This window comes from Symphalangus syndactylus, chromosome 6 (genome assembly GCF_028878055.3).
Source record: "Symphalangus syndactylus isolate Jambi chromosome 6, NHGRI_mSymSyn1-v2.1_pri, whole genome shotgun sequence".
Classification (NCBI taxonomy): Eukaryota; Metazoa; Chordata; class Mammalia; order Primates; family Hylobatidae; genus Symphalangus; species Symphalangus syndactylus.
In genome coordinates, this window is record NC_072428.2 from 59,466,745 (window position 1) to 59,494,471 (window position 27,727).

The window sequence follows — 27,727 nt, forward strand, 5'->3', positions numbered from 1 at the left end:
TCACCCTCAGGACAATGGGAACCACTGAAGGCTTTTAAGCAGGAGGTGACTTCATCTGGTGTGCACTCCTGAAACCAAAGGGGGCCTCAGTGGAAGCTGGGAGCCAGACAGGAGAAGAGGGCATTGCTGAGGCTGCACAGGTGAAAAATAAAGGTTGCTTAGACTGCAGTAGTAACAGTGGCAATTAAGAGAAGTAGATGGTATTGAGAGACATTTAGGAGGTAAAACTGTAAGCCCTGGTGACTGCCTGGCTTTGAGAGTGAAGGCACAGCAATTCTCAGCATCTCTCCCAGCCGCAGTGTAAGCGTGTGGCCTGCGGCTGAATCCTCGGTCCTCTGGAGGCCTGTTCTGCTTTCTGTGAGAGGAGGCTGCAGGGATATTTGTGCTTTTTGAGTTTGCTGGATGGTTTCAGATCCCTGACAGAGTTGCCATCAGCAGGGAATTCTTTACCACATGGATGGGCTTCTTCAGGACTGGAACTTGTATTACAGCTCTACTATCTTCCCAAAGTACCAAGAAAGTCCACCAGATCACAGATTTTTGGCCTCATTATATCAATTTACTTTTACAGGCACCTAATATTAATAGACTAGCTTAAAATAGACAACAAAGAGATCAGCAGATAGTGCCCAAAGTGGGGGACAGGAAAAACCCAGGGTTACATACAGTCTGTGTGCTTTGTCGGCAGACAACAGTCTAATGACATGTATTCCTGCCTGAGTTCAAATTCTGGCTCTGCTGAGTCTCAGCTGTGTGACTTTGGCAAACTTCCCCACCACCGTGGGAGCACGCAGATCTGTTCTGTGTTCCAGCACTCAGTGGAAGTGCTTAAAACATAACTGTTATACAAATAAATGAATGGGAATTGAATGAATTAACTAGCGAAGCAGGGGTTGTGACAAATGCCAGTCCATAAAAGCCAGAAAACTGTAACTTCATCCCATTCAGGTAAGCATTGTGCTATGGTAGGAGGACCATGATGTTCAGAGGCTAAAGTTCAAGATCGAGTATGGCCCCTAAGAGTGACCCTGGACAAGTTCCTGTACTTAGTCTCTCTGAGCTCCATTTCATCAGTAATGTGGGAGTAACAGCGATATACCTACTTCTCTAGTTTTCTCCATGGAGTTTACAGTACAGAAGCTGCCCACCAAAGTATTGCAAATATATTGGCTAGACTTGGTGTCCCTGATCCTCCTTGCTAGTGATGTGGCCTCAAGTAAGCTACTTGATGGCCCTAAAACCTAGTTTTTTCCTTAATAAATTAGTAACAAAGCCTTTCTGTTTCTCTCCCATTTCTTAATGGTGCCCAAAAGCTTACAGTCTCCTTGAAGGCAGATAGTGATAAAGAATATGAATTCTAGAGATAGACTGTCTGGGGTCAAATCCTGGCACTGAAACTTACTAGTGTGTGACTTTGGGCAAGTTACTTAAACTCTCTGGCCTCAGTTCCCCATATCTGTTAAAGGGGGATAATAATAAGTGTCATACAAGTATTTGTTATGTAGATAAAAAGTGCAGCATTATGTCCCCAAATCTAGCATAGTATCTGACACATGGTATCATAGTGCTTAATTCTGGGTTAGTTTCCCTTCCCGATCCTGAACCTAGAACATGGCTCACCAACATGAAGAGCCATTCATCCTTTGTCTGCTCACCTGCTAGATTCACTCTGAGATATGGAGGGAATGCCTCCCCTCACCCCTGCGTCCTAACTTGTGGCTCCTGTCCCAGCTCCCAGATACAACTGCCTAGCAAAGCACCTGTCTTCTCCGGCAGTCGGCAGGCTCCATCACACATTCTCATGCTGCCCCTGTCAGACATTGCTTAAACACATAATTACAGCCAAAGCTGAGGGTTATTTGCATTCTGCTATTGATGTTAGCATGACAGATTCAGCTGTTGCATCCATAACTTTGCAGAAATGCTCCATTATTCAATCCCAGTGAACAGGGACGTTGACCATTAAATCAGCTAGCACAATTGAAGGGCCGTGAAAAGTCATGGCTAATTTGAAATTTTATTAGCTCTTGCCTGGTCTTGTTTACCACCAAAGCAGTCCCTGGAAGCCTGTGTTTTACCCTTTTATAAACATTCAGCTCTGTGGCACCTGGAAAGAGCTGCTTCCTGTGAGAAGGGATGTCTGCTCTCTAGTCCTGGGGGAAGGTTAGCCAGGAATGATAGCTGTTCTTATTAATATCTATATTACAGTGATGGTGATGATGATGATGAATCGCCACATTTATTGAGTACCAGGCATTCTGCTAAATATGTTACAAGGAATCCATCACTGAATCCTCTATGAAGTAGCCACTGTTGTCACTCTCATTTTAGAGAGAAGGAACCAGAGGCTCAAAATGGTAAAGCAACTTGGTAAAGGTCATGTAGTCAGTGAAGAAGCTGACTCAGAATCTGAACTCAGTTCTTTCTGAGGCGTATAATGTTCTTTAAGCTCTGGAGAGACTTTTAGGAAATATTTCTTAACCAGAGAAGATGAATTTCTGAATCTTAGTGAAACACTACTCTTCTGTGCTCTTCCGGCCTCTTGGGCAACTTCCATCACAGTACGTCTCTTTCCAATATTGTAATTTTGATTTTCTCTCTGTCCCCTGACCCCCATACTCTGCAACCCAAATGATGAGCTCCTAGAGATCAGGAGTTTCTGATTCATTTCATTATCCCAGGGCCCAGACCTGGACAGGAACAGTGACTGTACTCCACAGAGGTTTGAGGGATGAATAAATGACTGACCCAGGTCAGACCTGTCCCACTAATCCAGCATCCACGTCACAGGACAACAGAGCTCGACGGAGCCTTTTATTCTGCGATCGGTGGCCAAATGGTGCTTAAGAGAGCCCTCTCTCCAGGCAGACTTCCTGGATTTGGACCCCAGTTCCCAGTTCTTGTGCAAACTGTGTGACTTGGTCCAAGTTGCTTAACTTCTCTAAACCTCGGTTTCTTCATATGCACAATAGGGGAGAAAAAGAAGGATGGTTAATTCCTTAGACTCACCAATCTGTCTCTACAGCTAAGTGTGAAGCACAAAACTTCCCTTGGATGTCTTTTGACAATGAGACAAAAATTTGCTAGAGAGGAACTTGTAGACTGAGACTCTGTCTGCAAGCATGGGACCCAGCATGCATGCCTGCTCTACATAGGAACTGATAGGCCACACCATGGCCGTTTAATTAGTATTTGTGTCTCTCATTAGTTCTGCAAAGTTTGGTTTTGAGCTCTTTGAATATTCCCCTCTGCCTTTCTCTGTAGTCTTCAGGAAATTAACTACTAAATGCTTAAAGGATCTTCTAGCTTTCATGTCTCTCAACCTCTTCCTTAATTTTCATCTTTTTATCTGCGTTCTATCCTGATTCGTTTCTTCAAATCCCTATTCTACTTCACTTATTTTCCCATCATTTGTGTCTGGTCTGCTGTTTAATTTGTTCTTTGGGTCATTACCTTAAATTATCTTACTTGAAAATTTCTGGATAGGCTATTTGGAATTTTTCAAAATCCACCTGTTTCTTTCTTGATATTATCTTGTTCTGTGGTTTTTATACATCGTTTTCTCTCTTTAGTCATTTCAAAGTGTATTCATTTTATAGTCTTTTTCAGACTGTTAAGTTCTCGCGAGTGGTCATCCTTCTGCATGTTGTAGTTGTTGACTCCAGCTCATGGTCAGTCATTTCCCGTGTGTTCTATGATTCTGTTAATTCTTGGAAGGCTTGCCTTTCCTATGGGAATCTTGTGTGGTTGAACTAACCCTCCAGGGTCGTTTTCTTTTTCTTTTTTCTTTTTTCTTTTTTTTTTGAGACGTTGTCTCGCTCTGTCGCCCAGGCTGGAGGTGCAGTGGCGTGATCTCGGCTCACTGCAAGCTCTGCCTCCCGGGTTCATGCCATTCTCCTGCCTCAGCCTCCTGAGTAGCTGGGACTACAGGCGCCTGCCACCACACCCGGCTAATTTTTTGTATTTTTAGTAAAGACGGGGTTTCACCGTGTTAGCCAGGATGGTCTCGATCTCCTGACCTCGTGATCCGCCTGCCTCAGCCTCCCAAAATGCTGGGATTACAGGCATAAGCCACCATGCCCGGCCCAGGGTGGTTTTCTGATTATGTCAGCTAGCCACCCCAAGGGTACCATTTGTCTGGGACCACTTTTCAGGTTGATTTCTTAGGTTGGAGTTCTAGGACTGCTCTAGTATGTGAGTTTAGATTTCAAGGTCTTTTGAGGTATAGGCTCGGTCTCTTAGCACACCCCCCAGCCCCGACAAGCCATGGCAGAGAAATGCCTCTATGTCATCCTTCTGGTCTAGTAGGCATTGTTTTTTTAGTCCTCTTCTCACATGACTTGCAGCCTTTGAGGACCCCAGCTTTATGCGGGGCCTCAGTTCCAACCTCCCACTGTGGATGTGCCCTGTCTGCTGACTCCGAAATTATTCTGTTCTGAGTCTCCCTGGCACTGATGATCCTGCATGTCTCCCAGGCCTGCTGTAGCTTGGGCTCCTGTGCCCACTGCTCTGACCCATCAGCTTTATCTTGTTTCTGGAATCCAGGGCTCCCTTGTCTCCCTTTTCTTCTTTGCTCAATTTTATATACGAACAGTTTTACCTTGTCATCAGAGAATCTCTGTATGACCTAGTTGGCCATTTTGCTGAAAATAAGAGTTCCAGCAAGAGCTCTGAGCCTCAGTTTTCCCATCCGTAAAATGAATCATCCAACTTACTTCATAGAGATGCTGTGAGGATGAGGTGAGATCATGGATGTGAGGCACTTAGCACGATAACTAGCAGCTAAGCAAGTACTTGGCAAATCATAGTTACTATTAGCTCCTGCCCAGGAGCTCCCTTGAACCACATTCTGGTAACAGGCCCTACGCTGGCCCCTCCCTACATGCACATTACATGACAACCCTTTCTGGATGATGCAGTTGGGCCTTAGAGAACTGAAGTGGATAAACATGGTCATAGCAATGCACTGTAAATTAGGGTAGTAGAGGCCTCTGGGGATTTGCAGATTGGGGTCTTCTGCAATGGAAATATCACATAAATTGTGCTCTTATGAGAGGCTCTGGCACTGTGGAATGTCCTATGCCATGCTTCACAGGTGGGAGTGATTCATGCCTATACCTTCCTGTGGTGATGTTTCCTAATCATTTATTTAACAAATATTTGCTGAGTAGTAACTGCGGACAAAACTTCCACCAATGGAGGCAATCCTATATAAATGAGACACACAAATGAGTAGGGCTTACAGCATTCTTTTCAAAGGCTGCAGTTTACAAGACCAGCTTCTGAGTAAAACCCTCTTTATATTTTCAAATGTAGCATATGGCGGCCTGAAACAGTGCATATGGCTGTTCTACAGTGAGGGGGAATGGCTCCCAATTTAATTTTCTTAGGCATAGATGACAAATTTTAGAAGATACTCATTAAAAGGAAAAAAAAAGCATGCTGTAGGGACAGAAATGTAATTTTTGGGATAGACTAGAAACATATTAATATACAGTTTGGGGGATTCTCTGGTTTTTGGGTGGCTTGGAAACATTTATAGTTTCCAAATACTTCATATCTCACTTAATTATATATTATACATAAGGTGGTTGACTTATAAATTCTCTGTGTTTTGTATATTTGCTATTCCCATTCAGAGACCCTCATTATCACAGCAGAAAAAAAAGTCAGGAAAGCAGAGGGTTTGCTTCTATGTCCTTCAAATTTTCTGTAAAACCCTCCTAAACCCCAGCTTTTGGGAAATAACTTTTTTTCCTGGAAATTTCCTTTTTCCTCAAAGTTCTAAACACACACAGCCTTTTACATGGTGACAGTGAAAAGAGGCAGAAGAAAATGTCAAAAAGGCCAGGCAGGCCCTGGAGGCTAGGGATGCAGCAATGCCGCTCTAAAGAGTGGCCCCTGATGGGGAGTGGAGGGCAAAGAAAAGGGGAAAAAAAGAAGGGGGCCAGCATCTGCGGGCACTCAGTGAAACAATCCAAAGTGGTTCACATACTCCTGACCCTTGAACTTGAAGCTCTGTGGTGCTCACATGCTGCTGGTGCATGGAGGGCTGGCTTCTGCTAACATTTTCGTCTATGTGCTCTGGCTGGAGGATGAAGGCCCTGCCATACTCTCACTGAGATCCCTCTTTGATGCCTGCCTTGCAGGTAGGTGTCAAATGACCTGGAGAACTAGGGAAAGGGGTGTGTGGGAGAAAGAAATCCAAGCTAGATGCCTGAAGACCTAGCCTCTCCCCTGTATCTGCCCCTCTCTAGCCACGAGACCTTGGGCACATCCTTCCTATGCGCGAGATGCAATTTACTCCTGTGAAACCAGGATACTAGGCTCTGCCAACCTCTCAGGATTGCTGAAGGGCTCCAGAGTCTAAAAGAGTGAACGAGTAAGTCAACAAAAGAAATTTGAGTGTCTTTCCCATGCTGGTAGCTGTTCTCTGGAGCTCCCTCTGGAGACAGCAGCTGGGCTCAGACATAGGCCAAGTCCTCTGCTGGCCACGTGGCCCTTCTTTGAGTGAACAATTGCAGTCCTGACTAGAAGTGGCTTCCTGTTTGTTGTGTGACCTTAATGGCGGCCAGTGATTGGTGGGCCCTTGGGCCCCTCATTTCCCTTTCTTGTGTCTGCATCCTCATCAGGGAGGCCAAGGGTACATGGGGCAGTCTCAAGGCTGTGGGCCTGCCTGATGGCCACCTCCTGGCCTTTACACACCAGAGACCCATTTCCCCTGGTGGCCAACTTGCTGTGACTTTCACAGGAAGTAAAAGGTATGCAGGAGTGTGCTATTAAAGATGGGGGCAAGCCCAACCTTCTCACCTTTACAAATAAGGACACTGGGGCTCGGGTTATGTAATTTCCCTGACATTGTACTGCTAGTTAAAGAGCAGAACTGGGAATTCAGTCCATTATCTTTCTGTACATCGAGCTGTTAGGCACAATTCCACAGTGGACAACTCTTTATAGCAATGCTCCGGATTTTCTGGCTTCCAAGCCCTGTCGCCTCTCCACATGGGGCAGAAATTGACTTGTTTATTTCTGTATCTCAAATGCATAGCACAGTGCTTTGCACACAGTAAGCATCACATTGGTTGAATGAATGAATAAATGCATGCATTTTTTATGTGAGAATCTCAAATTAGACAGCTCCATCAGCTTGACGGGGCCCATGAAGGGCCATAGGGTGTGGTGGAAGCCATTCCCTACCGGAGGAGCTCATCCCTCTCCTTAGAAAAGAGACATAGGGAACACGCCTGTTAACATTCAATTAGTACCCATTATGTGGCTGGCAGGCCCTGTGTTAGGCACTGGATGTTCAGGAATAAAAGAGTCATGCCTCTAAAGGATTTGGTGTAGTGGGGCAGACAGAGACAATTGAGTGCTGGAGAAGAAGGAAGCAGAAGGGGCTGTGGAAGCCAAAGGTGGGACCCCAACTCAGGCTAGGGGCTGGATTATTTCCTGGAAGACAGAATGCTTAAACTGAATCTGGAAGGATGGGCAAGGATAAAAAGGAGAATGGGGGTGTGGGGGGGGCAAGGTGGGGCAATCTGTGGCCTAGCAAACTCTTTGTACTGTAGTTGTTTGCATGGTTCCTTAACCTCACAGCCCCGTGGACAGGGTATAGCAAGCCCATCAGTCTTTTTGCAGGCCTAACTCTTCCTTGGCTTGACGACCCATTAGCCAACCTTATCTCACTCTTTTCTGCAGTCTGGCCACAGAACTGTTTTACGATAGCATCTGAGGAGGCCCTGGGGGTGGAAGGTGGAATGTGTCTCCCCTTCTGTACACACTGGGGAGAAGATTTTGTCATTTGCTGTGATAAATTCTGTGCCTTCTTTCAAAAGGCTTGCAAAGTCTTTATCTTCCCTTTGGAACACAAGATTTTTAAAGGTCAATTTCTCTCTTGTCTCTTATCATGAGAAATGTGGTTTAGAGATAGTTTGAAGGGTGACCAAATTCTTTGGCTTTATGTGAACTCTCCCTTCCAGCAATAAGAGATGAGGAGGAAAAGGGAAGACAGAGACCTTTGTTCTCAGTTTTCCTGAAATTTCTCCTCCTAGGTTGCATCTCTCAATTATCTATTGCAACCCATGATTGTTTTTTCATGGGAAAAAAAGCACCAAAAGAGATTATCATACCTTGAAGCTGCTTAACGATCCTTTATCAGAAGAGGACTGGTTGCTTAAAGTCCAGTGGAGTTTTTATCCTGGAGGCTTTTTAAAAAACATAGGTTCCAATCTAATCCTAGCTCTCCCGCTGAGCCACTGTGTGACTTTGGGCAAATCATTTCAGTTCTCTGAGCCTTAGTTTCCCTATATGTAAATGTGTGCCTTGCAACTTTGTTGTAAAGGCTGGAGATGATGTACGCAGAGTGTCTAGCACAGTGCCTGGCACTCAGGAATGTGCTCAAAAATGGCTGTTATTTTCCTTTATGTACGTTTGGATTCTTTTCTAGCAAAGAGCGTGTAACAGTTTGGAATACAGACTTTAACAAAGAAAATGAAAAAGATGAAAATATATTATATAGAGAAATATACCATAATCTTAAATGAAAAAATAGAATGTAAAATTTTATAGAGGACATAATTCCAATTTTTAAAAATAATTATTTACAAATACATATTTTATAATAAATATCATGTTTCTGTGATTATAGGTGGAAAGGAGCAGGAGAAACAACTGATATCTGTAGTTGATAAACTAAGTTTTAGAGAAGTTGAGTACATCACTCAAGGTCACGCAGTGAGCAAATCAGGGAGCCAGGAGCTGAATCCAGACAATCTGGGTACAGATCTTGTACTTTTAATCACTGCGCTATGTTGCCTCTCAGGCCTTTTCAATATATAACCTGTGTTCCTCATAGCAGCCCTGCAAGGTGGGCATTATTATCCTAATTTTACAGTGACTTAGCATCTCTGGGACATGGTGTCACCATCTTTGAAATGGGCATGAATAAACATCCCCCTAAGAGGATAAAATGAGAAGATGCATGTGTCTGTACTTAATAAGGGGCTTCTGAAAGCACACAGTATGAATGCGGTACACCTTCTTTGTCAAGTGGGGCACATAGAGGCTTCACTTTGAGTGGGTGAGTTAGGGCCCCTCTGCTTGTCTACCTTCTGGTCCCTCTCAGGAGCCAGTGCCCAAGGTGAGAGCATTAGGAGACTGGCGGTCATCGAGTCACATGAGGGATCTTGTTTCCGTTTTTAAATCTAGCCAACAACCATACATGAAAACAAAAACAAACCAATAAAGCTACTCCCTGGCTCAGTCGTACTGTTTGGCTCCTCCATTTTTTTTTTTTTTTTTTTTTTTTTTTTTTTTTTTTTTTTTTTTTGACAGAGTCCTCCTCTGTTGCCCTGGCTGGAGTGCACTGGCACAATCTCAGCTCACTGAAACCTCCGCCTCCCAAATTCAAGTGATTCTCATGCCTCAGCCTCCTAGGTAGCTGGGATTACGGGTGCACACCACCAAGCCCAGCTAATTTTTTGCATTTTTAGTACAGATGGGGTTTCACCATGTTGGCCAGATTGGTCTCAATCTCCTGGCTTCAAGTGATCCACCTGCCTCAGCCTCCCAAAGTGTAGCTTTTTTCTTTTTGTCTCATAGTTTAAAAACACTGCTGTAGCATTCTTAATGAAACTTGAAATTCAAGTTTAATTTAAAATGTGTTGTTTTAAACCCAGCAAATTGGGAAAGAAGAGTAACCCGGAGATCTTAGATAACTTGAAGGGATACAGGGATCTACAATGGGCCATATGTCTGAGATCTGGACACAGTGAGAAGCTCTAATGTCGCCAGATCTCACATACTCTGGCAGTTTCTGTGACCGGCCAGCTGTGTGACTTCTGCAAAATACTCTCTAAGCTTCCTTTTCCTTATCATGCGGGAATAGTAAGTGGATAATAAGGCCACATTCCTCACAGTGTTGTTGGGTGGATGCACAATTGCTTTGCAAACTATAAAGTGACATACAAGTTATTATGCTCTCGTAAGCTTTGTGGTACTGCTGCAGCCTATTTAAATCTGAGTAAGTACTCACACTACACTTCTAGGTGGAGCATAAATCACTAGGAGAAGGCAGAAGTGCTCTAGGTTCACAAGGCCGTGTGGAATGGCTGAAGAGTCTAGTCCAGGCCATGTAATGACTTTCTTTGTGATTATGATGTGTGTGATATCACCTCTCCTCTCTGGGCTCCAGTTGTCCTGTCTGTAAACATGCAGGAGAGGGAGTTAAAGTCAATGTTCTCTGATGTCCCTTTCAATCCTGTTACTCAACATTAAACTCTGTTAATTCCTTCTCCAAGACTTGAGTCATATCATCTAAGAACAACCACTCAGTGAGACTCTAACACAATTTCCTTCCAGCCTGAATGATTTATCTTGGATTATGCTGTATACCCTGTCATGGCTGAAATAAAGGCACTTATTTAATTCTGCTTCCATTAGATTGAGTCATTTCGTTGACAATTTCTTACAAATGACTGTGAGCTTCTTGAGGGAGAAAGACTGCGCCATGTTCACTGGTCTTTATGTCTCCTTGGAAAGGAGCATGGTGCCTTGTAGATAGCGGGAGCCCTACAAAGGTGTGCTTGGCTGAACTGAAAGTAGCCCAATGCAAATACAGTTTACTCGGGTGCTCCTTTCTTCCTCTCTCCCTCCACTAAAACTGCCCCCGTTTGGCCAAGGCACAGAGTAATAGAGGCCAATGAGGATAACCCTTACTACCCTTGCACTTGGGGACAGTCCACTCTCTATGATTGTTTCATCTATGCCATCCTGCAAAGCAGGGGTCCTCAGCACCCTCCCCTTGGCTCCCGCAATGGGTGGACAGCCCACTGAACTGAGAGGGCCCTGAGGTGAGACGTTTCCTCATTTAATAGTTGAGAACCCAAGGTCAAGGACTCTCAACAATTTGGCCTTCCCAGCTGGTTCTATTTCCAACCATGATGACCCACGGGATGTCTTCCTGGCTGCTCTGAAAGTCTCATAGGACAGAAACCACATCACAGTTCCCAGTAGGGCACCCAGGCATCTGATATCAGTTGAATGAGTGGATGCTCCTTTATCCTGGCAGTTGTCCCACTGCATTGCAATTACTTGCTGTTTCTCTCTGTCTCTAGATTGTGACCTTCACAAGGGTAGGGACTGTGTCTTATTTATCGCTGAAGCCCCAGTACCCTGGACAGGGCCTGATAACAATGTAGACACTTGGTTAACATTGGTTGAGTGAGTGAATAAACTATGTGCAAGCTCATTTCAGCCCATAACATGCCCCAAAAATGCAAGTGGCATATTCTCCCACAATTGGGGATTTTCTGGTTGATCTTTTCCACTTCCTACTGGCTCATCTCTCAGAACAGCTGGAGGAGGCTCTATTCTCCTGGGGTCTGGATCAGCCCCATTTCCTATGGCAAGAACCTGTCTCTCCCCCTGAGCTGTGGGTTTTGGGTTATGGTATGCCCATGCCCCATGTTACCACTGGTGCATTCTAGTGCTAGGAGGGCTGGCACTGAAGTATGGCAAACAAAGGATACACTTGAATTGCATTTCATGGGAGAGAATCAATGAGCCTTGTTCTATAACCTACACTTGTATATATACTGGTAGGGAGAGAGGTGCGCCCTTTCCCCACATTTCCTAAAGACATGCAGTTATTTTGCTGCCCAGGTGTTCAACAGCTGTTTGAAGGCTTTGGCCAAGACTTTTGACTTGTGAGAAGGGAATGGTGGCTCCTCTCTTCTTTTCTTCTATTACGTGAGTGTTATTATTAGTCATTGGAATTGTGCCTACACAGGCAAACTGAAGGGGAATGCTGAGGAAATCATGCAGATAATGTAGGCTGACATCTCTTTCCTATGAAGAGCAAACATAAATACACTTTCCCTTGTCTGAAGACACGGGTGCTTGGTGCCCTTCCCTGCTTTGTCCTGGCTTGGCCCATAATGATGTCTCTGAATAGAGAGCCCTTTCCTTTCCAGGAAACCACTACTGATCCAAGTGTCACCTTCTTGATGAATGCTTTCCTACTCCCACAACAACCAATATATAACTCTACAACAGCACTTATCACAGTTCATTAGCACTTAACTTTGGGGCTTTCTCCCTCATTTGAGGTCCTGGCGTACAGGGAGAGGACTTCCTTATCTTTATGCCTGGTATAGGGCCCAACTCTAAAATAAGAACTCTGGATATTTATGGAGCACAAAAATTAATGAACTCCACAAGTTTCAGATCAATTAAGGGATATTTCAACCCTCCAAGATCTCAGGAGAACACAGACCTTCTGTTTCTGCCTAGCTACTGTGGCCAACCCCATAAGCTCCTTGTTGACAGTTGCTCCACTGGGCCCAGGCCTGGGTGCATCAGGCCCAATCACCTCCTGGATTTAGGCAGCAGGTGGAAGGGCTGAAACCTGGCTGGCTCAAAGAACAGTGCTCCGAAACAGCACTTTCTAGGCTGCTGAAACCCACTCAAGGCAAATAAACCACAGAAATCACAATATCACACACTTGGCCTTTTAATTCTTATGGTGCTTTGGGGTTTGAGAATCCCTCTAAATACAAAATTCCCAAAGGTTAGGATGCTGAGTTTCTGACCTATTGATTTCCTACCGTGTGCAACATATTAGAAAGTCCTTTGGTATAAATATTAGGGAGCCACATAGACTTGTTTGGACTAAGCCAACTGTTAGGCCATCATTAGGAAGAAAGGGTTAACTGTTTTGATTTTTTTTCAAATCTTTATCTTTTTATTCTCCTAATAACTACCTGTGAGTGGGAGAATCAGGAAGGATTGATGTATCTTCCAAGTGGGAAAATAGAACACATTATGGTTGTATTTACCCAAGTAAATGCAACAGAAAAATGAAGGCTAACTCTACGACTAAGATAAGGACTGAAATGGTACTCATGGGCCAGCTGCCTCATTTTATAAATAGGGAGAGTGAGGCCCAGAGCCACCAAATAGCATGTGTAAGGATGCATAGGGAGTCAAAGCCAGAACTAGAATTAGAACCCAGATCTTCACTTTCAGCTAATGAATGTTCTAAAAGATGAGCACCTCCTTCCTTGGGCTTTGACTGTCTAGCACTTTATAAAAACCCAAAGCAAAGGCCATTTCTATTACAAAAGGTGTCTGCTGGTGTGCAGTGAGGGTAACCTCCAGAATCAGAGGAGAAGAGACCTTGACCAAAGGTAACTCAACCTCCCTCCCTGGGAGAAGCGTCCCTCTGCAGCTTCTGTGATAAAGAATTAGATGGTCTCTTCTTATCCATCTCCAGTGAGGGGGACCCATAACTTTGCCAGACATCTCATCTTACTGTTGAATTGTTAGAAACCTCTTTCTTCCCTTTGCCTTCTCTTCTATAGTGGCTGCTGGATATCAATTACTTTCATTTACATTAGTTAATTTTAATTGGTTCAAATGGAACACCTGTGATTTGCACTCATCCCTAAGCCACATGTGCAGTTTTTTGCTTGCACTGCAGGTCCCCCTGACTGGATGACTGGTGTGTTGGTGGCCTGTTAGCTCAGTAATATCCATTCTCCACTCTGGGCCTCCCGCCCTCTGGAGCCACCTGGAGCCCATGGGTGCCAGAGCCCTACCTCCATCGTTGTCTTTGCTGTCACCGCAGGCAGTCTCCATGGAAGTGTCACAGCCAGCTCCTCTCCAGCCCAGCTGGCAGACGCAGTGCCAACCATTCAGGTCTAAGGTACATCTGCCGTTGCCATTGCACAACCCAGGGCAACCCTCTGAAAAACAAAGTACAGGGTCGAGGTCTGATCACCCAGAGTCAACTGCCATCACACACACTCACACGCTACCTGCCAACTTGCAAAATGCCTTCATATCCATCAGCACACGAATGCCCACAGCAGCCCAGGGAGGCAGGTATCATTAGGAATTGCCACTTTACAGAGAAGGCAACTGAGGCTCAGAGAGGTGAAAGGACTTGCCAAGGTCGCACAGTCAGAAGTGGCAGGGACAGGGCTGAAACCCACACCTTCTGCATCTAAAAGCCCCTCTTTCAAAAGTGACCGGGATTCTGGAGCTGGAGTCAGTGGATGTCGGCCTATCAGAATCTAACCAATAGAGTTTTTTTGCCTGATCCTTGCTTCTTGTTTATTCTCATGTGTTCCTCTTATCTCTGGCAGCTGTTTAGCACAAAGGAAACATCTTTCTGTTTATTCCTTGCTTCCTTCATCACTTCTGGGTATCATTCTAAAGGGTGTTACTTTTTCCAACTCTTGTAGTAGGTCAATTTTATTGGACCCTAGGCTTTTCATTTATTTTGTCCTATTTTCTCCTAAACAACTGTCTTTGCTTTGAGGAAGAGGACTTGGGGCTTTTTCTTAACATCTTGTCTACAGCTACACTTAGAAAAGGGCCCTGCACCCAGAGGAGCCATGATCACCATTGTGAAACACTAACTAGGGCTGTCTGTGAGTGCAATGCAGGTACAGCCAGGCTGCTCTGCTCTCGTTACGCTCATACGCACACCTGCCTGCCTGTCTATCATTTATTAAGCATCTTCTTCGGGCTAGCACTGGAGGTATAGAAATGAATAAGACCTATTCTTATTCATGAGGTGCATGAGGCCTATCAAAGGAGAGAAATTTATATAGGCAAAAAATTTAACTGCTAAATGCCTTAAAGGAGATGTGGGCAAAATATGGTGGGAACTTAACACTGGTGTGGCCATCTGAGAGGGCTGTAGACGATTTGATCAAGAAGGGTCAGGCAATATTTAGATGCTGTGTTGGTTCTGCTTGGACCATATTATAAAGTGGGGAACTTTTAAAAAAATACTATTAAAGTAGATTTGCAGGTTTTTTGATTGCCACGTCTTTAAACCTCTCCGAGTTTGTGGCTCAGAAATCTATGTTTGAGAATATGTTAAGTTACATGGTTCACTTCAGCTTCTATTGTGCCACTTGGTTTTCACTCAAGTCCTTATATTAACAATCCTGCCAACCCCCTTCTCCAAGGGGCTATCAAAAACCACCTGTCACTGGCAAGCCTTCCATCTCCTCTCTGCCTCTGCTCAGTCTTGGGAGAGGTATGGATGTGAAAGCACTGTGTCAGCTATAAAGCTTCATTTGTTTTATTATTATGAGCAGCAAAGTGCTCCAAATATGGCTACAAACTGAATCTTCTGCCATGAAGTAATGGGAAATTGACTCATTATTCTTAAATGGGACAACAAATGTGAAAGTGGCTGTCCAGTACAAGACCTGGGCCAAGATAGCCACTCACTAAATGGCTGATCAATCAGAATCTAAAACTTGAGTGTTTCCAGGACTTTTGATAGTTGACTGTTATTCCAAAGTAAAAGAAAATAACATGTTTATTTCCACTTGAGATGTTCAACACAACAACCAATCAATTTGGCCAACTGTGTTTTCCATTCAAAGGAAGAAACATGTAACAATTGTGTACTCCAGCCTAGGAGGGATTCCTCCAGAAGTTAGAAGTGTATGTAGACTATGGGTTTCTGTATAGCAGGAGCCTGCTGGGAAAGATGAGAGGCTACCAGCATGGCCACCCCAAAAAGTGATTGAGAAAGAAGTTTTAAAAGCGAGCCCCAGGAGCAGAGCTGTGACACACAGGCGGCTATCCAGGCAATCTGACTCGGTTGCCAACATCAGCCACCTACAGTCATTTAAGCAATCACAGCTTTCTTTTCTCCTCAATTAGTCTCATGTCAATTTTTGTCTGTCCAGCTGGGACTTGTTTTCAATTAAGGCTCGTTCATATTTGGAATTAGTCATGGAAGAAGTAGGGTCTGATCTTTAAGAATGGTAGCTGACTGCTTACTTTTGCTGTAAGATAAAGCCTCTTGTAAGACGCAAAGAGTATCTCTTGTGTAAGAGCACAAGCTTGAGAGGCATATCAAAGTTTGGCTGTACCACTCAGTGGCTGTATGACTCAGGCATGTTATTGAATTTCTTTGAGCCTCAGTCTTTTTACTTATAAAATAGGGTTTTTCGGGGGGTTAAATAAGGTATGCATGATGCACAAAGCCTGGCATACAGCTCAAAGATAATATCTGAATCTTCTACTCACCTTTACCTTCTCTCTATTTTGGGCAGAGGGCATATAATATCATATGTTGTACCCACAACCTCAGGTGGGGCTCACAGAAAGGCAAAATAGGAAACTGAGGCAGTTATCTAGATCAGAGTCAGCAAACTTGTTCTGTAAAGACCCAGAGAATAAATAGTTTAGGCTTGTGAGCCATATGGTCTCTTGCAATTACTCAACTCTGCCATCATAGCTTGAAAGCAGCCATACACACTTTTAAATGAATAAGCATGGCTGTGCTCCAACTAACTTGATTTACAAAAATAGGTGATGGGCCCGATTTGGTCTGTGGGCTGTAATTTGCCAGCCTCTGGTTTAGATGCTTCAGGACAGTGAGACAATGACAGCTGCCACATACTGAGGGTCTACTAGGACTGGCCACTGTTCTAGGCACTTTATATAGATTTCTAAAATAAGTAACTTTTTGTTAAAAATGTTCAGATCTTGATTTTCTAGGGCAGATCCAATTTTACACCATTTAATCCTAAATTTTTAATAAAAGCCATGTGTTGTAATAGAGTGAGGACTTTGAAGGTAGACAAACCTCAGTTCAAGTCCTAGCACCATCATTTTACTGACTACCTGTGTTATAACTGGCAAATTATTTAACTCTAAGCTTCAGTTTTCTTATCTGTAAAATGGAGATAATACCTGATTCAAAGAGTATGTGAGAGTATTAAATGAGATCATATATATCAATTATTTATCACAGTGGGTAACATACATAGGCACTCAATAAATGAGAGCTGTTATTATTATTATTAGATTTACTTGTTTTAAGTTTGTATAACTTCACCAAGAAATTCATAACAAGAAAATAACCCTTTGCCTGTCCAAGTTGTGTAATGTTTAGGTCAAAAGCTATGGTCCTTATAAATAAATCCTTGCCAAAAACAGTCAAGACAAGCACCGGGCTTGTCTCATGGCTCGGTGAACATGCAGTGCAGTGGGAGGCGGCATGATGGGTTCAGGGCTGCGAGTCCCAGTGCAGGCCACCATTCATGCTTTCCTAGCATACTGTACTTCTCTCAATAGCAACTGTCCCAAGGATACTGAAATGATCAATTCTGCAATTAGTTTCATTGTCTTACTTCTTCCATTAGAATGCACCAGTGCCTGCACGTAGCAGACACTCAATATATATTTGTTAAAATAAATCAATGAGAGGGAGAAGAGGCCTGCATTCTGGCCTAATATGGGGGGAGTTGGGAAAGTTACTTTCTCTCTTTGGGCCTCAATTTCCCCATTTATAAAATAAGGATTTGGATGACATGATCCATTAGGTCTTTCCAGCATAACTGACCCAATAGAGAAGGTCAAAACAACTTCAAGTTAGTTGATTCTGTTCTTAAATTCAATAAACTTTACTCAGTACCTGGTGGATGCTGGACTTTGTGTTAATTCACAGAGATGAGATATATCATCTGCCCTAAAAAATTTTATATTCTCTTTATTTATACCATACTTTGTTCCAGGAAGAGTTTAAAATAGGTCTTATAATCACAAACCATACTTCTTAAAGTGAATCTTGTGAAATAGTAGTTCTATGAGGTCCTCAAGAACAACCTTCTGCAGTCAAATAAGTTTGGAAAACATTGCATCCTATATTCTTATTGTAGAAAGTCACACTGAATATCAATATATTAAAGGCTCCAAGAAGTCTTAGAATAAAGAAAGCTGCTTATTCGATTACTAGAGCATTTTCTAATTTGACCTCAGAACTCTTTCCCCCACCCAGTAACCTGTGTAATATTCCATTCCATGGAACCCCCTCTGGGAAGCCCTGCTCTAGTGAACTCCTGTAGGCACATGGAATCTTGGGCACATCGTCCATGCTGCTCTGAGGCTGCCTGAAAATATCATCACCAGACCTTTAGCGGGATTAGGTCAATGAATCATTGAGGTGCCAGTTTGGAAGAAGTGGAGCAGGTGTTCTCAGGGAGGGTTAGCTCTAGATGTGGAATCACAGAGAATCACAAATGTGGAAATCCACAGTCAATGTCTTCAAATGGACCAAGTGATACCCTGAAGATCTGCAGTATCCTATAAGTTTCAGAGGGACTTTGAGTACCTGTGGGTGGAACAAGGTTTGCTTTCATCCAGCCATTTGCTTCTGGGATAATCACACCCCCATTAGCCAGCATGAGGAAGGCTCCTCCAGGATGACTTGCTGACTTTCTTAAAGCAATATGCCCATCCTTACCCACTGAGGCTAATTCTGCAAACCTTGAAACTCATCAGTAATTCAGAGAGCCCACGTGACATTAATAATCCCTTCTGGAAAGACTCACACCAGGCATTTGCTAGAGTCAAAATAATGTAATTTTAAAGTTTAGAGAAGGGCTAACAAAGCTTTTCAAAAGAAATGATGCCCTTTAAATGACAAGGTACCACTTTATCTTCAATCTCCTGCTTAGGCCTATGAAGAAGTCCCCCTGGCAGCTAGCACGAGGTATAATAAGAAGACTTTCGAATCATTGAAGGTATTTATTTTTTAGCTAAGTGGCATGGATTCTATGCAATACACTTATCATATATCAAATGGCCCTTTTCTTTATGTTTCTCTTACTGGTCCTCTTGTACTTTATTCTCTCTCCATATTCACTTCCCTAGACAAAGCCATCATCATCTCTTACCTAGATGACAGCAATAGTCTGCTAATCGGTCTTCTTGTTCTCAATGGTCCCCCCTCAATTCTCCTTTCACAATACGGCCAGGCGGATCTTCCAAATCACAAATGTGATCTAGTTATCATCTTGCTTTTAAAAACCTTCAGGCGCTTTCTTATACCCTTATGTTAAATTCCACAATCTATAAGGCCCCAACAATCTAAGTTGGTGGGGTGGCTACTTGCTAAGTGGTAGCCTTTGGACTTCCCCGTCATAACCTTCATCACACTTTGTTGGAATTATTTGTTTTGGTGTCTTCTCTGCTAGACTGCAGGCACCTTGAGAGCAGGGACCATATCTATTATGTGGTATCCATATTTCCTAGCACTTAGGAGTTCAGTATATTTGTTGTATAAACATTGTTTCTTTAGTCTCTGCCAAAGCAACTGGGAAGCAATGAACAAAATCTGGCCCATCTTTGAACAGTAAAGTACGCTACTCTGACAAGACCTGAGCTTCCATGAGACAGATCTCTGAATTCTTTTTTTAGAATTGGTATCCATTATACCAAAATATCAGCCAGATGAGGGCTTGGGTCAGACCTCGATTTTACCAAGAAACATTTGCCTTTTATAACAAGTTATGATTGATTGACCTAATCCAACTAAAGTTCTGGTGATGATATTTTCTGAACTGAAGATCAGAGCAGGTGATTTGAGAAAGAATATAGGCCACTTGCCAGTAAGGGTGCCAGTTTGGAAGATGTGGTGTGGAGCAAAATATACTGGAAATTATGAACATTCTTGGTGACTTATGGTGACAGAAGATAGAACGTTGAAACATGGATAAAGCCAGGAAATGCAGAGTCCTGTTCTGCTACTTATTAGAAGTGTGAGCCAGGATGACCCACTCAACTTCCTCAACTTCAGTTTCCTTTTTCAATCAAATGGGTATCATTATATCTATTCCCTTAAAAAAATCACATGACTCACCTAAGACTCATGGATGTGAAAAAACTTCACATAGTAGGAAAATTTTCCGTCAAATAGATGGTAACATGATAAAATTTAGCCCACCCTAAGGGTCCTCTGCTAATGATAATGTGTGAAATGCCTGTTTTAAAGAGGCTAGGAAGTACTACTCTTTCTTGCTGGAATGATTTTATTGTCAGTTGAGGACCAGCACATGAAATATGAAGACCCTCGCTTCTCCTCCATCTGTTGGATCCTATGCAACACCTTTGCTGTATTTGGCAAAGCTGTCCTAGCTGAAAAGCATTTAGTCAGTTATGTTTCCCCAAAACCCTTTCCATAAGTTTTAAAACAGCTGTTGCTACCTCTTATTAAAAGCCAATTTAGCCTTTTCCTTTACAGTTTCAAAAATTAATCTAGCTAATGAAGTCCTTCTTCAAATTAAGGGTGAGAATAAGAATAAGAATATGATGATAAAGCAGTATAATTCATACTTATTGAGCATAATTCCTGCCTACATACTAAGCACTTTGTATTCATTACTTCACTTAATCCTCATACTAGCCTTATGAGGTGGGTCCTGTTAGCAAGAGAAGAGAAGTTAAATCACTTGCCCAAGGTCACTTAGTTCCCTGAGTGTTGAAGCTGGGATCCAAACCCAAGCAGTCTGACTCTAGAATATGTGTCCCTATCTGCAGAGCACGTATTTTGTACCAGGTGCTGTGTTAGGGCCTGAGAACAAAAAGATGAATATGACATGGTATTTCTCCTCAAGGACCTTAGAGTCTTTTCAGAGTACACATATCTGATTATTCTGAGACTTATTCTTAGAGCAATGTGGCCTATTTGGAAAATCAGGTACCACCTAACTAATGTAAATGTTTAAAATGGAAGGAATTATTTTGCCTCTAGGGAACACTCTTCAAAGACAAAACTTACCAAAGTCAGGCCTTCTCTGAAAAGGAAAACAAACAAATAAACAAACAGACCATCTGCTCCCTGAGGTCAGGGGTCTGTTTGTCCCCTTGTCTCCAGACCCTGGCGCAGGTGCCTAGTACACAGTGGGTGCTCCATAGATGCTTGTTGGACGAATGAACACAGTAGTGCTAGAAAGTAGTCCTTAAAATTTCTTAACTTGCTCTTGGCTCTCTTCCTTTCTCAGGCCACCCACCCTGGTTGCCAGCATCTTAATTCTGGTGGACCAGGGGCCATAACAGATGGGCAGGGTGACATGAGATGGGGTGGAAAGAGTGAAAGGTGTATGTACGTGGGGCAGGGGGGAGGGAAAAACAAAAGTACAATGGTATTGTCACAAACAGATCTCAGCACCTTGTGGGGAGAATGACACTCCAGGTATATCAAACACCTTGTGACCAAAAACCCATCCCCTTTGGGCAATGGATACTGTGACAAAACTGGGGATGCAGTAGCATCCAGACATCATGCTTATGTGGTGTATATACATTTTTATATACACATTTCTTCTTTTATGCTCATACACAAACACACACACAAAGACAACAGGAAAATAGAGGAAGGAAGACCATACCTTTAACTACCCTATCCAGATAGTGAGCTAGGGAGATAAAAGACAGGACATTTAAGGTAGGATCCAGTAAGTGCAATATCGCCTGCCACATAACCATGCCAGATGCTACAGAGACAAAGGGATTGTGCCCCACGTTTGGGACAGGCCTATACCATGGTGGGGAAAATAAAACCAAAGACAGGATGACACGGGAGAGGAGAAGGGAGAGCAAGCATTCTCCAGGGATGGCCAAAAGGAACTTCAACTCATTCTGTGATCCAGGCGTTTGGAAATGTGATCATAGAAACAAGAAGACATATGAATAAGGAAAACAGACAAAGAAGGATGGGAAGCTGCAAAAGTGGCCACACTCCTGCTCTGCCAGCTTTGTCTGGCTTTACGGAAAACTAGAGCCTGTCCCTTTGACGACTCAGAGCAGCATCCAACCTCCCTACAGGTGAAGCAGCCATACCAAGAACAAGTGGTACCCCATCTGGGCAGAGGCCTTTCCAAGAAGTTGGAATTTAGAAATATGCAAAATTTGAATCATCTCTGATATGCACTAGTGAAGGGGGTTGAGTCTTTGGTCAAATATACTGCTGGATTATCTGTTTGCCATTCTTGAATTTTCCATGTACACATGTGCCCACATATGCTTGAATGCAAAATGCTTAGTGTTCTAAGTAAGACACATCCCTCCTTTGTGCATCTTACACAGACTATGAGGTGCAGTTCAATGGATGTCACTGTGAAAAACAAGACAAAGCAAAGAAAATCTGACCACTTCTCAATGCTTATTAACCCTAAAGAAAGATGTGTGCTTTGTTTTCCAATGGAGGGGTTGTATCCAAGCCTGGAGTTATTTGGCCTTCTAAAGTTTTGCTTATTTGAGGATGAGTATCAAAGTTTGCTCTGAAATAAACCCCACTGTGTCTATATATGGGTGTCTGGCTGTGTGTTTAGAGCAGGGCAGCCCTCTTAATTCCCAGCATGAATCACTAATACCATTTCACCTGCCCTCCCTAGGCTGTAGTTATAGCTCTTCGAGGAGCTTCTCTTTCCCTATCTCTCCACACCTCCTACTAGTGTGTTCTGCAAAGGCCGGGTAGCTGGGCAGTCTCCTGAAGGATCTGATGCCTTCAGCCAGGCTGCATTCCAGCCCCAGCTGAATTTCACACATGAATCAAAAGTCCATCAGACAGGACTGGACTGCAACGGTGTGGCCTTATCAGGAATCCCTAGGGTTCTTTAAACATTCTTACTCTCTTCATAAAAAAAAACATAAATTATATTTTTTTGATACTCTGGATAGAACAGATATTGTTGTTCATCACTATGTATTAGCCTCAAAGACTAGTGGATGAGAGGCTGTGTTCTTAGTTCAGGTATCCATGTGGTCTCTGGTTCAAGATGAAATATGCTTCTGGAGCCTGCACAGCCAAGTGGAAAATTGGGAAGAGGAAATTTTAACTGAGGCTACATGCTTTTCTTCATTCTTATAGATGTTGTGGAGTCCATGAGATGCAGGATATAAGATAGGAACATGAAAGAGAGTACTTATTAAGTAGGGGTGAGTAAACAAAGCTACGGAATGCCAAACAATGAAAAATGGGGACAGCCCACATGAAAAATGGCCTAGGAAATATCTCTGGCTAAAGGGAAATCTTTCTTGATTCTTGGATCATCTGTCACTTTAGTCTTAGTCAAGCTAATTTATCAAATTTTGCAAAGTGGTCTAAAATTTCTTATATCTCATCTCCCAGGATATGCTATCAAAGAGCATGAATACATAGAATCACCTGGCTCTCATGGTTTTGTTAGCTTTCATATCTGCAGAATTTTTTGGAGGGTCTTAATTATAAGTTCTTGTAATAACTCTGAATCCAGTTATAGAAGAGGTGTAGTGAGCCTAGATTTTTTTCCCAGGGATGGCTAGGCTGGATGAGATGCCATCACTGGGATCCAAGTGGTCATAGCTTCCACTGTGAGGGAGTTCTCTGATGAAAAAAACTTTCCTGATTGTCTCCAAACTTAATGGTAGTATCGTGGTTCTGGTGGTGAGTGAAGCTTATATCCACTCTATAGGATAATCTTCCCAGGGCCAGGGGCTGACTTAAGAGAGCTCTCTCTCTTCTAATGCCATTTCATTTTCAAGAACCATGTAACCATGAAGAGCACTATTAAGTGAAAATATGTTTTTGATACCTAAAAATTCTTACTAATTTCTCCAGATCACAGGTAGGAAAGAAAATCAGTGGAGATGATGGAGGCAGGCTCAGGTTACCATCAGCACTGTGAGTTTTCAGGAGACAGAAGTAGACATTAAAAACTTCAAATCTTGACTCCACAAATCAAAAGGGATTCCTTTGCTACAAAGAGGTCCCAAGCCGCACTGTGAATCCAAAAGCTGGTAACAGCCAGTTAATACCAAGTCCATGAGTTTTCCGGGAATGGAATGGAGCTTCCTTGTCTCTGGCTATTGAAAATGGGAGTGACAAATGAGTCTTTGAACTTTACTGCCATTTATTTATAAAAGGCTTATGCGGAAGTCCATCCTGTGGTTGCTTTTATTGTTTGAAAAGCTTGGCACATATGCTCTTGAGTACAATTGTTTAAAAATTCATGATTTTAAAGTACCAACTTTTAGAAAAGATGATGCAAACTTTGTATTACGAAAGGTGGATTCAGGACTTCATCAATTCCTGCATCTTTCTCTTCAGAACTTCAAGATGAAGATGATGGCAGTAGTCATCTCTTCTCTTGGGCCATGCTTGTTTCTTTGGCATTGTACAAATGTTTCTCACACTCCTACTATGTTCCTATCTCTATGTGAAAAGCCAGAGATAATAAAGGTACTATAGCTATTTATGCTACAGACTGAGCTTTTGGCATGAGGTTGGTCTGCGCGGTCTTGGGTCTCTTTGGCCTTTCTCTGATCACCAACATAAAAACTTCTTTCCTTGACTTGCCTCTACCAACAGAGGTTTCCAAAAGTTTCTCTTGGATAATCTTAAGAATCTTCAGGGGCCCCCTATCGAAAGTTATGGAGAACATGGCAAGAAGCTTTCCATTCTTACTCTCTAGGAGCCTCAGGGCAACTTGAACGGCTGCATCATTGGTACATGTTAGGCCACAAGAAACAAGGATCACTACAGCAGGTGACGGGTTGGCGGTTCTAGTCATCCAAGCTTCTTTCAGAGGGATGACAAACCATCAAAGAGATGTTCTTGCTAAGCTCTTGGATACATCAGTGCTCTTCTCTCTTTGGATAAGTGGTCAGTGACACCCACACTGAGAGAAATTCAAAGCCAGATTCCCACCCCACCACATGTGGGCTGAAGTCTCCCAGGATCATCAGCAAATCAAACTTGTGCTCTAATAACTTGAAGTAGATCCCTGTACATTTTCTCTTTCTCCTTGTCAGCATCTGTCCTGTCAAACCACAGGTCCTGCTGTGAGTGAATGCTTTCAGGAGGGATAACCATAGCGTTATCATACGGGCCTATACCTCATGAGTGATTTGGTTAAGGATTTTCTGATTATGAAAAAGAAATCTGATAGCTATCATTCCAAAGTGGACAAAGGGTCAGGTGTGTTGGCTCGTGCCTGTAGTCCCGGCACTTTGGGAGGCTGAAGCTGGTGGATCACTTGAGGTCAGGAGTTAGAGACCAGCCTGGCCAACATGGCAAAACCCAGTCTTTACTAACAATACAAAAATTAGGCCAGGTGCGGTGGCTCATGCCTGTAATCCCAGCAGTTTGGGAGGCCGAGGCAGGTGGATCACCTGAGGTCAGGAGTTAGAGACCAGCCTGGCCAACATGGCAAAACCCTGTCTCTACTAAAAATACAAAAATTAGGCCAGGTGCGGTGGCTCATGCCTGTAATCCCAGCACTTTGGGAGGCCGAGGCAGGTGGATCACCTGAGGTCAGGAGTTTGAGACCAGCCTGACCAACATGGAGAAACTCTGTCTCTACTGAAACTACAAAATTAGCCGGGTGTGGTGGCGGGCACCTGTGATCCTGGTTACTTCGGAGGCTGAGGCAGGAGAATCACTTGAACCCGGGAGGCAGAGGTTGCAGTCAGCCGAGATCGTGCCACTGCACTCCAGGATGGGCAACAAGAGTGAAACTCTGTCTCAAAAAAACAAAAAACCAAAACCAAAAAAAACCAACAAAAATTAGCTGGTGTGGTGGTGCACACCTATAGTCCCACCTACTCGGGAGGCTGAGGCAGAAGAATTGCTTGAACCTGGGAGGCGGAAGTTTCAGTGATCCGAGATGGTGCCACTGTACTCTAGCACGGGCAACAGAGTGAGACTCTGTCTTTTTAAAAAAAAACCTGGACAAAGCACGGAAGATTTTGTGGCTTTTCTTTATAATTTCTCTTCATTGGGAAGTCTGGTTTTGCTCACTCAAGTAATTGTATCTTCAGGGTATCATTTTGATCTTTACCCCCAGAGGAAGCTTTTGTTTAAAAATCAGGTGCGGTGGCTCATGCCTGTAATCCCAGGCATGGAGCCTAGGATTGGACAGCTCTTCTGAAGTCTGGTAAATAATTCTGTATATCTGGTATCTTGAACAATCACAGCTTTGGAGTCAAGCTGGCATTTTATTAATGCAATCAGAAGCTGGCATTTTCTACAGGTGTTTTCTTTACTTTAGAGACAAGGGGCACTGAGGTGAATAGAAAAACCATCATAGAATTGATCCAAAATGTTAGTAGTGTTTTCACAGAAATAGGAAAAAAAATTAAACACCTTGTTAAATTTAACTATGATTTTCAGCTTTCTCAAAGGAAATCAGAGGTCAAGCCCCAGACTTCATGGATCCATAAAACTCCTTGAAAAGAACCAAAAATATGCACTTGGTGACTCTTGTCAACCATATACTTGAGAAACAGATTCAAGTCAATCCATCTTACCCTAACTTCTGGACTAGGAAAACTGGGTTTCATATATGCGAGTGGGAGTATTAGTGTCATGTAAGTAACAGTAAAAATGAATAATCCCTTTTTCTTTATGAGATATTTTTAGGAGCAGGCAACTCACTTTTGGGCTGATGGGTGTGCAGTTCTGTGGGCAGTGGAGGAGGGGGATGAAATTCTGTCACCCTTGGGGACCTACTCCAGCCACTCCATTCTGTGATTCATGGATAGAGAAACTAAAGCCTCAGGCAACTGCGTGGTCTGGCCCTGGTGCTTTTACCAAAGACCCTTCTTCAAGATGCAAAGAGACAGGTGATTCCTAACATAAGGAATTAGGATTGAATGTGAAATATTTTTGCTGTTTGATAAAAATACTGTCATTGAAGAGGATGTCACTGTCAAATTCCCTTTCATTCTGAAAACCAACCTCTCTTGAGAAGAATCATGTAGCTTCCATGAAAGATAAGGTGAGCCAAAGCCTCCAAAAGAAGATATTTAATTCCTACTATAATAATCTGCTCTGGGAAATGTCACTGGGGTAAAAAGGTTCTTAACACTGGGGACTTGGCCATAAGGGGCCCAGATTTGTCTTCTTCTTTAAATTCTGTATTCCTGTGGTAAGGTCATCAAGCCATTCCTTCCTGTTTATGCAGGGCGGCAGTATGTAAATAAACAGCCCCTCTTTTTTTGCTTCCACTGCCTAGAGGTCTCTGAATCAGTGTCATGGATACCAGCTCTTTCTCTGGTATGGGAAATAACTATTGCAGCTAGGAGCTAGCTACACGATAATGACCTATTGTATAATAATGAAATCTGATAACAAGAGAAAATTTAACACTTTGAATTTCTAACTTCTCACATCAGCAGTTTTTTTCTTTTCCTAAATGACTCTCACAGGGAGTAAAGTTCTCTGGAAACAAGGAAATGCTTCTTGTTACCATCAAAGACTAAAAATGGATTTCCCCTTCTCATTTCTATTTCAGCAAGAAAAGGATGGCACCATTGTTTCTCTACTTTGCCTCCCCTCCTCCCCCTTCCCTTATATCCTACAGGGTTACTGAAGTGTTCCTTCAGCACGAGGGTGTTGAGTTTCTCGTGGGGACGCAGCTGGCCACAGGCAGAGACCCACAGAGAGAAGGTTACCATGCAGGAAAATTAGACAAGGACGAAGAAAATGCTCACCACACAATGAGAGGTATTAATAGAATTCCCAGCCAAAGTCCTTTCAGCTGAGCCACTATGACTAGTCCATTGCTTCTTCAATGTCCTATGACATTTCTTTGGTATTTGGGACGGTCAACCTTATTCTTACATTGTGCACATTTACCTTGATGTATTTCTTATCTGGAGGGGAAAAGGTATCTGCAACCCCAAGGCGGAATCTGTTCTAGAAGAGTGACAACAGAGCATACGGGGGAGGTAGAAGTGGACGGTTTGACTTCTTGGCATCAAAATAAAAGGGACATTCTTAAGGCCAGGCTGATGAATATCCAGAAAACATCGCCTGTAAAACAGCCTGCCCACAAGCCCCGACACGAGTCATGTGTGACCAGACGAAGGGAGAGTTTCCCTAAGATGAGATGAGTTTATCTTACAACATTTTTGTCCAACATTTGCA

At 43.1% G+C, this 27,727-nt stretch overlaps 1 protein-coding gene across 1 annotated transcript in view; it reads right to left on the reverse strand.

The window, feature by feature from the left end:
* Positions 1 to 27,727, reverse strand: part of TENM4 (teneurin transmembrane protein 4) — a 3,069,169-nt gene that overhangs the window by 101,901 nt on the left and 2,939,541 nt on the right. The window contains exons 23-24 of the mRNA XM_063641401.1: positions 21,207 to 21,233; positions 13,599 to 13,745 (exon numbers count right to left, since the gene is read on the reverse strand). Of these exons, the coding sequence (XP_063497471.1) occupies positions 13,599 to 13,745; positions 21,207 to 21,233 (174 nt within the window). The remainder of the gene's footprint in view (positions 1 to 13,598; positions 13,746 to 21,206; positions 21,234 to 27,727) is intronic.